This window comes from Sminthopsis crassicaudata, chromosome 4, assembly GCF_048593235.1.
Source record: "Sminthopsis crassicaudata isolate SCR6 chromosome 4, ASM4859323v1, whole genome shotgun sequence".
NCBI lineage: Eukaryota > Metazoa > Chordata > Mammalia > Dasyuromorphia > Dasyuridae > Sminthopsis > Sminthopsis crassicaudata.
Genome location: NC_133620.1, coordinates 436,164,358 through 436,178,476, shown reverse-complemented (window position 1 = coordinate 436,178,476; position 14,119 = coordinate 436,164,358). Strand labels below are relative to the sequence as shown.

The 14,119-nt window shown below is 37.7% G+C and overlaps 1 protein-coding gene across 1 annotated transcript in view; it reads right to left on the bottom strand.

Moving 5' to 3' along the window:
- CD101 (CD101 molecule) overlaps positions 1-14,119 on the bottom strand; it is a 43,704-nt gene that overhangs the window by 15,558 nt on the left and 14,027 nt on the right. The window contains 5 exon segments of the mRNA XM_074263188.1: positions 446-856; positions 3,384-3,410; positions 3,413-3,793; positions 5,021-5,401; positions 12,614-13,003. Of these exon segments, the coding sequence (XP_074119289.1) occupies positions 446-856; positions 3,384-3,410; positions 3,413-3,793; positions 5,021-5,401; positions 12,614-13,003 (1,590 nt within the window).

Here is a 14,119-nt window from a genome sequence, read left to right as displayed (position 1 = left end):
GGCTAAAGAAAAATTGGATCACTCAGGAGCCAAACTTCTGGGTATATGTTTCTCCATGGCCTTTTACTATATGTAACAGTAGTTATACTATTATGAAATGGTAGTTTAGTTTGGAAGGACCTCCTAGGATTTGTATTCCACTGGCACAGTCCTTGAGAACCCACTTCTACTTTTTGGTGTTGTTTTGAATTTTGAACACTTAATAAATGACTCACCTAGAGAATAAAAGAATTGATCACTTGATTCTGCTGCTATCACATGACAGTACCCATCAATTAAATAAACAAACCCACTTGTGGGAAAAGAAATATCAATACAATTGGGATATAATTATTTGCCAATTATTATTACATATTATAGGCAGTTACTGAACTTTATATGTGTTATATATGCATATATATTCAAATTAGTATAATTTTAGCCACAAGACTTAAGGAAAATTTACCTATAGGCTTGAGTTTTAATTCTGTCTTTCCTGATTCCTTTTCTCCAAGCTTATACCAAGAGCCACTTGTGGACCATAACCATTCCTTCACAGTGCATCGATATGTCCCCTGGTCACTATTATCTACATTCTGAATGTGGAGTTGAAATAGGTCCTCTGAAACCTTCTCATTGTGAAATTTCTGTTTCCTCTTTACAATATGAAGATCTTCTCCATATTTGACAATGCCATCTCGATCAACAGTTAGGATCTTTAGCCATGATGCTTCCCGAGAAAAAGGGAGGTAATACCAAGTGACATCAACTTGAGTCCTTCCCTTAGTTTGTGATAAGATGCTACATTCTATTTCAGCTTCCATGTTGATGGAGATCTCCTGGACTTGACTGTCTGATTTCACCAACAGTTGACTCTCTAAAGGAAAAGAATGACTTCTATTATTGCTCTATCACAATGGCTCTTCATCACATACAATGGACTCATCATTCACATTCACCTGATGGTTTTATGAGTCAAAAAGACAATCGTTTTACACATTATCTTTTGGATCAATTAAGACTATATGTACAAAGTGTTTTCAAACTTTTGAGTGTAATATCAAGGATAGTTATGTTTTCCCAACAACCCTAAAGGAGAGAGAAAATTATCATTTCATTTCCGTAGTTTTAACTTTTATTGATATCTTTTAATTTTGTCACCTCTATTTCTGAATAAGACCCTTTCCTTTCCTCTGTCTCTCATGTTATCCTTTATAACAAAAATAAACAAAGGGGGAAAAAAAGGCAGTTCAATAAAAACTAACTTTCGTACAACATTAATGCAGTTACTACTTCTGAGACCTTTTTGGTAAATGACTTCATCTTTCTGGCCTCAGTTTCTTCACTTATAAAATTAATTAATTATAATAGGTCTCTCATAGCTCTAAACTAATGTTAAAACAGTTTGACACTATACCCTATTCAGAGTTCTCAAGCCCCGGGAGCCCTCCAAAAAAGGAGGGAAGTATATATTTTTTATCTTTTCTCTGGGGCCAAGGTCAATCATTATAATTAAATAGTAATCAACTTTATTTTGTTCTTTTCAGTTACCTTTTTGTAGTTATTATTTATATTATTTTCCTGTTTTTGATTATTTTCCTCTATATAAAAATATTGCATAAATTTAATCTGCATAAAATATGCTTTATTTTCTACTTAAGATGCTTTATACTCTGCATAAAAATATATGTAACTTGATATTTTCAGGTAATATAAATCTCATGCTTCTTTGAATTCTTTATATTTGTCATTTTTATGGTACAATAATATCCTAATACATTCATGTATTCACCATATGCTTAACTATCCTTTAATCATTAAGTATGATAGATTTAACTATAATTCTCATTTTATATATCAACCAATTCATTAATAAATATTTATTAAGTACCTATATGCCATGCCAAGCAGTAAAATGGCATAAGGAATAGAGCATCAGGCCTGGAAGACCTGAATTCAAATTTAGCTAGCTCACACTCACTGTGTAATTCTGCATAAGCCTTCTCACTCAGTTTGCCTCATTTTCCTCATCTGTAAAATGAGCTAGAGAAGGAAATGGCAAACCACTCCAGTATTTTTGCCAAGAAAACCCCAAATGGGGTCACAAAGAGTGAGATACAACAACAACAGGCACTATGCTTGGCACTGGGAATATAAAAAGAGGGAAAAAAAACCAATACCCATCCTCAAGGAACTTCTAATCTAATAGATACTAAATATGATAAATCATAGGTTAAGACCATGGTCACATGACCAGTAATTTTTAGAAGGTCTGAATTCAGATCTTTCCTGACCTCAAGCCCAGTCTCCTTCCCACTTTATTCATGTGGCCTCTTGTTTATTGGAAGATAGGCAGCTGACCATAGCAAGGACATCTCATTCTGTCCAGGCTTTTTCTGGGTTCCTTACAAATTTGTTAAGTATCAGCTCTGCTACCTTTAACTATGCATTAGACAGATGGAAGCTATGTAGAGAGGAATTTTGTCTGTGTGCATTTGCATATGGGCCACTTAGAAGGAATTCTATATACATATTAGAGTCAGCTCTCAATTATCTCCAGGCAGTTTTTCTGCTTTGCCATAAATAAACCATGGTAAATCTTGTTTCTAACTTCTTGCTGACATTCTGCTTTCTTAACTCCTTCTTCATCAGGCCTTCGATATAAACCACTACCTGTCCTCAGGCCAAGTGAGATTCAGAAAACCAGCAAGGCTTGTGTCATGGGAGAGTAGGGAGAGAGAGAGAGAGAGGAGAAGGGGGGAAGAAAGAGGAAGGGAAGGAGGGAAGAAGAGAGAGAGAGAGAGAGAGAGAGAGAGAGAGAGAGAGAGAGAGAGAGAGAGAGAGAGAGAGAGAGAGAGAGAAAGAGAGAGACAGAGAGACAGAGAGACAGAGAGAGAGAGAGAGAGAGAGAGAGAGAGAGAGAGAGAGAGAGAGACAGAGAGACAGAGACAGAGAGAGAGAGAGAGAGAGAGAGAGAGAGAGAGAGAGAGAGAGAGAGAGAGAGAGAGAGAGAATATCTCTGCTCAGATTGCACTGTACCTTGGATGGAGAGAGGTGATCCATCTTTCTCCAGAATTGGGTGGGGACCAATTAAGAATGCAGGTGGAGAAACGGTTTAAAGAAGAAAATTTTCCATTTCTTCCTAACTCAGTTCTTGACATCACTGCTTTATTATTTGGCTAAAGTTGTATGAATTCCCAGAATATCGCATGCAATCAATTTTAAATATAAGCACAAAAATGTATCTTAAAGCCAAATACACATGCTTTTTGGCTTATCCACACAATTTCTCTGCTTCCAAAATAATGAACATGCATGCAAACTACACGGTACATTCAGAGGGGAAAATAGTGCATGATGCATTTCATTTTCCCAACTTAACATAAGAGAAAGAATTTGTTTACCTGGCAGAGTAATATTTATCCCCAGTGATGGGAAATGACTGCTGCTGCTTTCCTGGCTGGGCCATAGGTGTATCGTCCCTCTCTCTGATAGGCTTCCACTTTGCACCGATACATTCCGTTACCTTCTTCTGTGGCTTCATAGATTAGCAGTTGAGAACCCGAGGAAGACTGTGAAACTTTGATTTTCTTTTGCAATTGCTCTTGGGAGTTGCCCCATTCAACGGTTCCATTCTGAGCAACTGTGACCAGTTGCTGATAATCTAACACTCCCTGGGGCTGAAATTGCCAGGTTACTGTTATTGGCACCTTCAGGGCTGAGTAGTCAGAAAAAATGATGCAGGACAAAGCCAAGGTGTCGCTTATTATGACCTTGGGCTGACGGCTATGCAGAGTCACACGTAAACCTGAATCTGCAGTTCAAAACAAGAAACGCATTCCCAGGACAGTTACAAGATGGAAACACAGCAGGTCCCACAGCTTCCTAGCTGTCACTGCTGCATATTCAACCCCATGTGCTCACACCATACAGGGAGTTACTGAATACTTATTGTCAGGCTGAAATCCATCTAAATTTATACTTTCTATATAGGCTGACTCTCTCCCAAAGCTGCCAACAGTTGATCTAGCCAGTGGAGAGTTTCATCCAGACTGCTTCTTAGGCATTTATTCAAGGGTAAAGTGCCACACTTCCCCAATCTGTCCCTCTAAACGCACAATCCCATGCTGTTTAGTAGGCTAATAACTGTTTTTTTAAGAGATGAGGGGAGATGGGATTGACTCTATTAACTACTAACCCTTAGCTCTAGCTGTCAGGGTCTCAGCTGTCATGTATTCCCAATATGCTCGTCATGTGGTGATTCCAGGAGGAAGGGATAATTTTTGATCCTTAAAAGCTCAATTTAAGAGCCATGATTTGATATCTGTTTCGAGGATCACTAAATTTTACAGATGTGGTGGCTTAAGATTACAGTTTGTGACATGGAACACATTTCCACCCACGCTTCAACCCTTTTGGCTGTAAATGATTTGACCATCCCATTAAACCATGTTCCCTTGGAGAAATAGCATCACTCAAGCACTGTTTTCTTATTGAGGAACTATCCTCTAGAAAAGGAATTAGTCTTGTTGCTTGGTCCCAGAGGCATAACTGGAAATAGTGGGTGAAAAATGGAAATAGGCAAATTTAAGCTTGATGTAAGGAAAAAACTTGCTAATAACTAGAGATAAACAAAAGTAAAATGGTCTGTGGAAGGACTGTGGAAGGGGGTTCCCCTTCACAAGAGTTCTTCAGGCACTGACCATATAATCACTTATCTAGAATATATTGTAATCATATATTATAATATTGCATATTATATGATTGTTACATTATAATGTAAATACATGAATATAAACATTATAGTAGATATTATAATTGTTATATATCATATAATATGTAATAGATTATAATAATATGATAATCTATAATATAATAACAAAATATAATGTATGATAATATAATAATGTAGATTGTAATAAAAGAAGGGGATTTTTTTTCCAGTGTGGATTGAACTAGATGGCCACTAAGGCTCTCTTATAACTTTAATATTCTGCAAATCTGTGAAATGAAAGACAAGAAAAGGTTCTGATTGACTTACTTAAAGAGTTCACTGTGATGGAAGTCTTCTGAGACCAGCTCAAACCTCCAGCCTTGTTCTGAAACTCTGTCACTTTGCATTCATAAGTCCCTCCATCTGTTGTTAAGCTGTCGAAGATCTCCAGTCGGTATGTTGCCATGTTTTCTTTCTCCAATCTGATACAACCAGACTTGCCACGGTCTTTATAGGAAGGGCCCAGATGCACAGTGCCATCTTTTCCCTGGCTACCTATGAGCTCTGGCTGCTGCAGATTGGCTGGAATATGCCACCAAACAACAGACAGAGGATGTTCTGCTCCATTCAACTTACAGCGAAAAATGAGGGCTTCTCCCTCCCACACAGGTCTCTTTCCATTCTCGGTGGATAGTTCCATACTTTTTGCTGTGGATTTAATTTGTGAGAATCAATTTGCTGTTTTATTAAACAAACACAAATTTCAGTCATTCTATACCTGGTGATTGCCTCATTCATTTCTAATATTATTAAGTTGTTGTCTTGCCTGATATTATTGATTTCACAAAAACATGATGTTAAGGTAAACAATATTATTGGGGGCAGTTATTCCCATAGGAACAATGCTATAAACAGGACAGTAAATAGCTCTAAACTGGAGGGAATTAATACCCTGGGAGCAAAAGTGTGAGTTTGGATTACCAGAGAGTATCTAATTAGCAACTTGGGCAATCAATCTGAATTAATTATAGCTTTCTCTCCCTTCTTTCCTACTTGTATTCCTTTCCATTGCTTTTATTTGCCCTTTCATGCCTGTATTTGTGTAAATATTGTTCTTGTACAGAATAAATGAGAGCAGCTGGATGGCTATAGAGTGCATAGAGTCAGGAAGAGTCATCTCCCTGAATTCAAATCTGACTTCAGACACTGTGAGACCCTAGAAAAGTCACTTAACCCTATTTGTCTCAGTTTGCTCATCTGTCAAATGAACTGGATAAGGAAATGACAAACAATTCCAATATCTTTTTTTCAAGACAAGCCCAAATCGGGTCACACAGAGTCAGCCATGACTGAAATAACTGAACAATAACAACAGAGTGAATGTGTTCATCCTGATATAATGGCTCCTCAGAGTAATTTAGATTAATGCCTTGGGTATTGGCATAAATGATGAGCTTACCAAATTTGCAGACGGTTCAAAACTGGGAGCAATAGTAAATACACTGAATGGGAGACTTGGGGTCACAAAAGGTATAACAGGCTGGACAGGGATTAAAACATTAAACTTAAAAGGAATAAATGTAAACTCTAGGATTGGGGTTCAAGGAGAGCAACTGTCCAAGTACAAGAAGGAAGAAACGAATGGAGCTGCAGAGAAATTTAGGTGAAAAAGAGATGGGGGCTTTTAGTGGACCACAAACTCAATATAAGTCAACCAGGTAATATGGCAACCAAAAGAGATAATGTGATAATCCTAGACTGCATGAAAGAAAATATAGCATCTAGAGTGAAGGAAGTAATGGGTCCTTTTGAATTTTGATCTAATCAAGCCACATTTTGATTTCTATTTCTGGAAATCAGCTTTTAGAAGAAACATTGACTATGGCAATCTGGAGCACAGTTGGAGAAAGACACCCTCTTTGTGGGGGGCCCACATGAGTTAAAAGAATCATGAATGTTCAGTCTAGAGAATAGAAGATTTAAGATGGTGTATAACAGTTGCTTCTCATAGAAGAGAGATTGCATTTATTCTTTGATCCCAGAATACAAAAATAGGAATGATGGCATTGGAAGTAATGGGGACACAAATTTCAGTTAAACAAAAGAAAAAATTCCTGTGAAAATGAAGGGAAATTCTATTAAAAAGTGAGAGAAACTACTCTCCCCTCCCCCCACAATAGATGGATTTGGTTAGGTAACAATCAAGCATATTTGCACAAGAAAAATTAATATAACCAAAATGAAAAGGAAAGAAATAAAATGGGAAAATATATTTAGTAAACAGACTTTAAATTTCAAGGATCCATGATTTTTTTTAGTAAGATAGATTTTTCTACTACAATCTCAGAAGAGAGTATTACTCTTTTGTTTGGCATTCAAAGCCCTTCATACTCTGGGCCTCTCTACCTTTTCAGTTCTCATTTCCCTTCACATACTCTATAATCAAGCTATATTCACCTTTTGGCTACACCATGCATTTGAATTTCCTATTCCCCATGTATGGAATGCTCTTCCTTGTTGATTCTGCCGCCTCACTTTCTTGGCTACCTTCAGCATTCAGCTCCAATCCCCTTTTCTGCAGGTGGCCTTTCCCATTCTTCTCGTTATCCTCCCTTCTGCCCTCCCTCCCTCTCTCCTTTTGGAGTTTTATAGACATAGGGTTGTGGGTTTTTCAGAGTTGTCATCCAGATCACGTTATACCTATTTAGGCTTTCATAATCCAAGTTGATATTCATTTACATGTAATTGATTATTAGAGAGGTTGAATATTTTTCGACTGATTATTTCTAATTTGCAAGTCATCTTTTATAGTTATTTATTCGTATCTACTGACCATATAATTCTTAGGGAATGGGCCCTTCCCTCAAACATTTGTCTATGTCCCTTTTATGGTTTTGGTGTCATTTTAATCTTTGCTATCAATATTTATCCCAATCTATTCTATTATGTCATATAATTATAATAATAGTAATTAGCATTTTATAGTGACCTAAGGTTTATAAAGCATTTTGCATATAGCATCACATTTGATCTTCACAACAATATGAAGAGAGAAGGTGCTATTTTTATTCCCATTTTACAAATAGGGAAACTAAGACTAAGAGAAGTTAAGTGACTTGCCATACAGAAAGTAGACATCCAAGGCAGGACCTGAATTCACCTCTTTTGATTTCAGAACAAATACTTCATTCATTCACCTGCCTTTATTATACTGAGAGAAAGAAGCAACATGTCATAATAGAAAGAATTGGCTATGAAGTTAGGGGGATCTCATTTCTAGTCTTGCTTTTTACACATTCTAGTTGTATGACTCTGGGCAAATCATTTAATCTCTTAGCACTCTAGTCAATTCATTAAGTCACACAGGGAAGAGGGGCATCTGCACTGGAAGAAGAAACATCTTTTTTTGCATCTGGGAATGAAGAATTTTCTTTTTTACCTGTAACAATGAAATCAGAGACTGAGTCTCTATCCATATGTTTACACATAATATACACCCGTATTGACAGTTGATTTTTATTTATGATTGTTTATAGATAGTGGTGTTTTTATAAATAGTATGGTATGTGCAGAGGCAGCATATGGGATGGTGTGAAGAGCACAGGATCTGGAGTCAGCATATCTAGATTTCATTTATCCTAACCACCCATCCATCAGGACAGTGGGGTCTACTCAGCAGAGGGATCTTGCCATCTGATTTGCCTCTGTCCAGGAGCCCCCATCCCCATTCACCTTCACATACATATATAATCTATCTCTTACTCTGTGACCTCAATAATGAAATTACAATATTATGTGATAAATTCATTACTATCATTGCTATGAAAAGTCCACAATTACTGCTCTGCAGCAACTCCAACAATCCCTAGAACAGATTAAAACTCTTCAGTGGTCACTCTAACCCTCTGTGTATTCTTCCTTAGAATATAAGATCCTTGAGAGCAAGTACTGCTTCACTTTTATGTCTGTATTACCTGAGACTAGATTGTTCCTGGCAAATAGTAAATATTTAATAAGTGCTTCTTAACTCAATTATAGACTCCAACTCTTATTGGTTTCATGGTCCTGGGAAAATTATTTCATCCCTCTGAGCCTCAGTTTTATGTATTATGAGTATGGTAATACTTGGGCTAGGACCCAAGATTATTGTAAAGGAAGCATTCTGGAAGTGCTCTGAAATGTGGGTTATTATTTGTCCCAAAGGTTTATTTTTAAGTAATCTAATCTATGTATCATGTTCCTCATCATCTCTATTGTTTGTTCAATAGACACAAATTGAGATAACCTCCGCCCACAGTTGAGATAAATATTTTATCCCCTTTATTTGCAAAAGGAGCATGGCCCATGAGATAAAATATAGGCCTTTGAGAATGGGTTTGAGTTTAGTCTCTCACACTTGGTAGCTGTGAGATCCTAAGCCACCTAAACTACTCTCAGCAGCAAAAGTTTCCTCATCATTTTGTTTTTGTTCAGTTATTTCAGTCATGTCTGAATCTTCATGACCCCCATTTGGAGTTTTCTTGGAAAAGATACTGAAGTGGCTTGCTATTTCCTTCTCCAGATCATTTGATAAATGGGGAAACTGAGGCAAACAGGGGCACACAGACTTGGCCCTCTAGGCACAATGGTACCATCTAGCGTCTGTTTCTCAGTCTTTAATGTGGGGATAATAAACTCATTGTTGGGTTGTTGGAAGGCTCAAATTTAAATGCCACTGTTATAATCCATTCTGTGTGTGCTTTTATGGGGTCATCCACGGTCAACTTTAAATCATTGATTAGCTGTATAATCCATGGGGCATGTAGGTGGTACCAAAGTGCACAGGGTGCCAGGAAAACTCAACTTCATGAGTTCAAATCTGTCCTCAGGCACTTACTAGCTGTATGACTCTGAGCACACCATTCAAGTGTTTCCTTAGTTTCCTCAGTTTCCTCTTTTAAGCTGGTGAAGGAAGTAGCAAACTAATCCATTACTTTTGCCAAAAAAGCCCTAAATGGTGTCACAAAAAAATTGGACCCAGCTAAATCATGGGAAAGCCCCTTTCTAGGTTTCAACTGTAAAATGGGTATAATACTGCCTATAGTAACTACATCATAGTGTTGTTATGAGCTCAACTGAAATAATGAGTCATGGAATCACGGGTCAAGAACTGGAAGGGATAATCATTTTACAGATGAGGAAAATGAGGTTCAAGAAAATCAAATGACTTCACACAAGACACGGCAGAAATTTAAGGGCTAAGATTTGATCACAGAATCCTAGGACTCCAGAACCAAAGCCATGATGCCTCTTTGATTCGGGTTCCCTCTTTACAAAACGATGTGGCAACATTTATAATCCCAGATTGAAATCGTCTCTTCCAAATGCCTTTTAGTTAGTCAGCCCTTTCTCTTCTATCTTTCTGTGGCAAAGGGAAAAGTAGTCAAGTTTCTTCATCCCAAACATGACTCAACGCATGAAATAAAGAAGCAAATAATCCATTTAATTCTGTTTACTGTAGCAAGTACTTAGAAGGCAATGGTTCAAACACGCTTTGTGCTCCTCTGAGCCTGGAGAGTGTTGACATTTCCATAGTGCCTGAATGCTGCCAGATCCCTTTACAATCATTCTCTCATCTGATCCTCTCAACCTCTCAGTGAGGTGCAGTTTTCAATACCCATTTTACAAATCCAATAACTGAGGCTCTGAAAGAAGTGATGGGCCTGAGCTTCCCCAGAATCAAGGGGAAAGAGAGTGGGCATTCACTTTTTAATATGCTGACTCCAAGCCCAGTGCCTCTCAGGAACTCGGAGCAGTCGGATTAATGAACAGCTGAAGACAGAGCTCCCTGTAACATTAACTTCCTTCTTTTTTGTTAGGATAAGTTGACCTTCTGAGTCGTTTCAGTCCTCCCCTTACACAAAGATCTTAATCATCATCTTCCCAAACAAGCTACAGGATCCACGTGTGTGTATATAGTTCTATTTTCTAAAGATTAAACTTGGGCTAATGTTTGTAAACAAATAAAACAAAACATGAAGTAGAGTTTGAGATTTTATTATGCTTATATATAAACACATTTGGGTGGAGCTGAAATATCAGAATAGGAAAATACTCTTTTCTAATGCAGATCTACAGCCACAGTATTGTTCAATTTATATTATTAGAGATAAATAACTTGTCCACAGCTGCACAGAGGGAAAGAAAGGTGGCAAGCATTTATTAAGCACCTACTATGTGCCAAAGGGACAGCTAGGTGGCAGAGTGGCTAGGAAGACTCGAGGTCAAATGTGGCCCCAGACATTTATTAACTTTGTGATCCTGGGCAAATCACTTTACCCTGTTTCCCTCAGAGAAGGAAATAGCAAATCATTCTAGTACTTTGCCAAGAAAGTGGACTGTGATGACATCACAAAGAATCAGGGACAACTGAACAACAACAAAAACAACAACTTCCTAACTCCAGGTCCAGATCTCTAACCACATCACCACTTATACATTTTAGACACTGGGCTCGAGCCCAAGTATTCTTAACTCTCAGTCCAATTATTTATCTAATACCTCCTTTTGCCTCTTGAGCAGGCATTTAATATAAAATGCCTTGTAAACTTGAAAACACTATATAAATGTCAATTATCATTACAAGGGCAGAATGTAGGAACATGACTATTGCTCCCCCATCCCATGAAAGATGGTAGGGAAGAAGCTAACCAGAAGCATTTGGAAAAGGCTAACTCCATCAAACATTTAATTAGTGGTACGTTGTTTTCCCAAAGGAAGAGCAAAATGCTGGAAGCAGTGTGGTACAGAGTTCTGGACTCCTAGGGTCTCCGTTCAAATTCTGACTCTGCTACTTAGTGAATGTATGACCTTTGAGAAAGTGATCCTGAGATCTTCCCATTTACCCACCCTACATGGCAATTCTATCTCCCCTATTTCTTGTCCACCTTTCCTTGAGCCCACTCTCTAGGCAGGAGGATTGAAATGCTTTGTGTATGTTTCTTTAAGTACGAAAAACCAGAACTTATAAAAACAGAAGAGGGTCTTAGGAATCTAGAACTGAAAGGAATCTGAGAGATCATCTCATCAAAATTCCTCATTTTATAGCTGAGGAAACCGAGGTTCAGATAGGATAGTTAGCATATTCAAACACATAAAGCTAGTTAGCTGCAGAAATGAAACTAAACCATGAGTTACCCTGATTCCCAATCAATCACACTTCTCTTTGTGGAATTGTTTTATCACTGTGGTCTTTTGGGTTTTGGGGGGTTTTCTTGGCAAAATATTGGAGTGGTTTTCCATTTCTTTCTCTAGCTCATTTTACAGATGAGGAAACTGAGGCAAACAGGATCAAGTAAATTGGCTAGGATTACACAGTATCTGTTGCTGGATTGGAACTCAGGAAAATGAGTCTTTCTGATTCCAAGCTTAGTGCTCTTATCCACTGCATTACCTAGCTGTCTACACTTTCTCCTTCTTTGAAGCTATTGAGGCGAAAATCATTTGCCTAAATAATTACAAATAAAAAGCAAAGTGAGGATGAGTATTTTGAAGTTCAGGAAAACTTTAGTTCAAATTTGGCCTCTGACATTTAGCTGTTTACCTACTGGCAAGTCATTTACTTTTCCAAATTCCAGGCAACCCTCCTAAGACTCATCTACTGAGCCATATATGGATTGAACTGCATTAGTGGAAGGAATTCGCACACCAATGAAATCACATATTGACATAGTCACTTTATAAGAGGATTTACCACATGCTCCTTCCAATAAGAACTTTCCTTGGTGTATTTCAAATAAGACCTGATTTATGCTCAGTTTCTCAGGATGTATCCTTTGTGCAAACGGAGGCATACCTAGATTCACTAGGAAATATTAAAAGAGTTAGATCCTCATTCAGGATTTTCCAAGAGTTTTCCAAGAATGCCCTATCCTGACTTACCTCTTGGCTTTCTGAGGTATACACTGATGTCTGCAGATTGCTTCCTTGGAGGTAGCCCTGGAAAATCCTTCTGAGTGCTCATCACCTCCACCACCTCACACCTGTAGACACCTTCATCCTGAGGACCCATGGAAGAGATGGTAAAAGTGAAGGCATTGGGGCTTATCTTTGACATCTGCAGCTGTCCAAGGTTGGCTCTTTCTTCATAGTCTTTCTTCCAGCTCAGAACACCACTAGCATCAATATTGCCAATGCCAGTGGTATTCAGGTACCAGATCACCTGCAATCTTCGGGTCTGTCTACTCTTTGAAACCACAGAGCAGATCAGTCGCAGAGGTTGCCCTATGGCAAAGGAACTTTCCACAGAAATGTTAACTTGAAAATCTTTAACTGGGAAAACAAAAGTGAGACATATAGATGCAAGATTCACTTCATTTCTCCTTGCCTCCTTTCAGAAGCAGAAAGATCATAACATTATATCATCATCATCATCACCATCATCATCATTATTATTATTATTATCTCAAGAGATCTTTAACCTCTTGAGACCAGTAACAGCTTATTTTCTTCCAGAGCTATAACTAAGGTAGGCTGACCAGGGCTTTTCCCAAGAGTGATGAACTTTAGAGGGTGCCTAAAGAATCTGTACTCCAATAGTTAAAAACAATTAAGCTTATTTAAAACCTTGTTAGGAAAAATAATTAACTAAAATAAGAAACTATTACATTTCCCCCAGAGGATTTAGTTTCTACTTGAACTCTCCCTGTTTTCTCCCCTTTTCAACAGCCAAATGTTCTCTCCCTATGTAAGGCCTCGAGTCCTAGCATGTGAATGCTTTTTTTGAGATCTTCCTCTAAAACTGAATTTGTCTTAAAAAGTTGATTAGAGATCTTTCTTGCTGCTCACACTGGGCCCTTTAAATTGCTAGCTACTGTTCTATATTCTGCAACAGAACAGGAAATAAGTAAGAGAGAACATAGAAATCTGCTTTGTATTCTTAGAAAATCTTTTTTCATCAAGCCCAAGATTTTTTTTTTTTCTAGACAGAATGTCTAGATAGTTTTTTTGTTTGTTTGTTTGTTTTTTGACTGGGATCAGAGGCAGGTAACAAAAATGAAGCTTCATATGATAAATTTCAGTTGTTTGGAAATACATTAATTGAGATATAACTCTCAAGAAAGGGGTCTCATTTTTTACAAATGGTATGTGGATTGTCATTCATTATTTGATCAATAATCAATCAATCAATAAGTAGTTATTAAGCCTCTGGTATGTGCCAGATGTGGTATCAGGCAACATCCCATATACGATCTCATGTGGCTAAAATTAAAATGGAACACTGCATTCTTAATACCTATGATTCCCACATGGTTGAATCCTAGTTTACTCACACTTTCTAGAAAATGTGTTTTGGAACTAAGGCAAAACAAAGTCCCCAAATGGATTTCCTTTCCCTCCCATTAAAATAAAGACACCTCCAGACATATACAAGCACGGGAATAATTA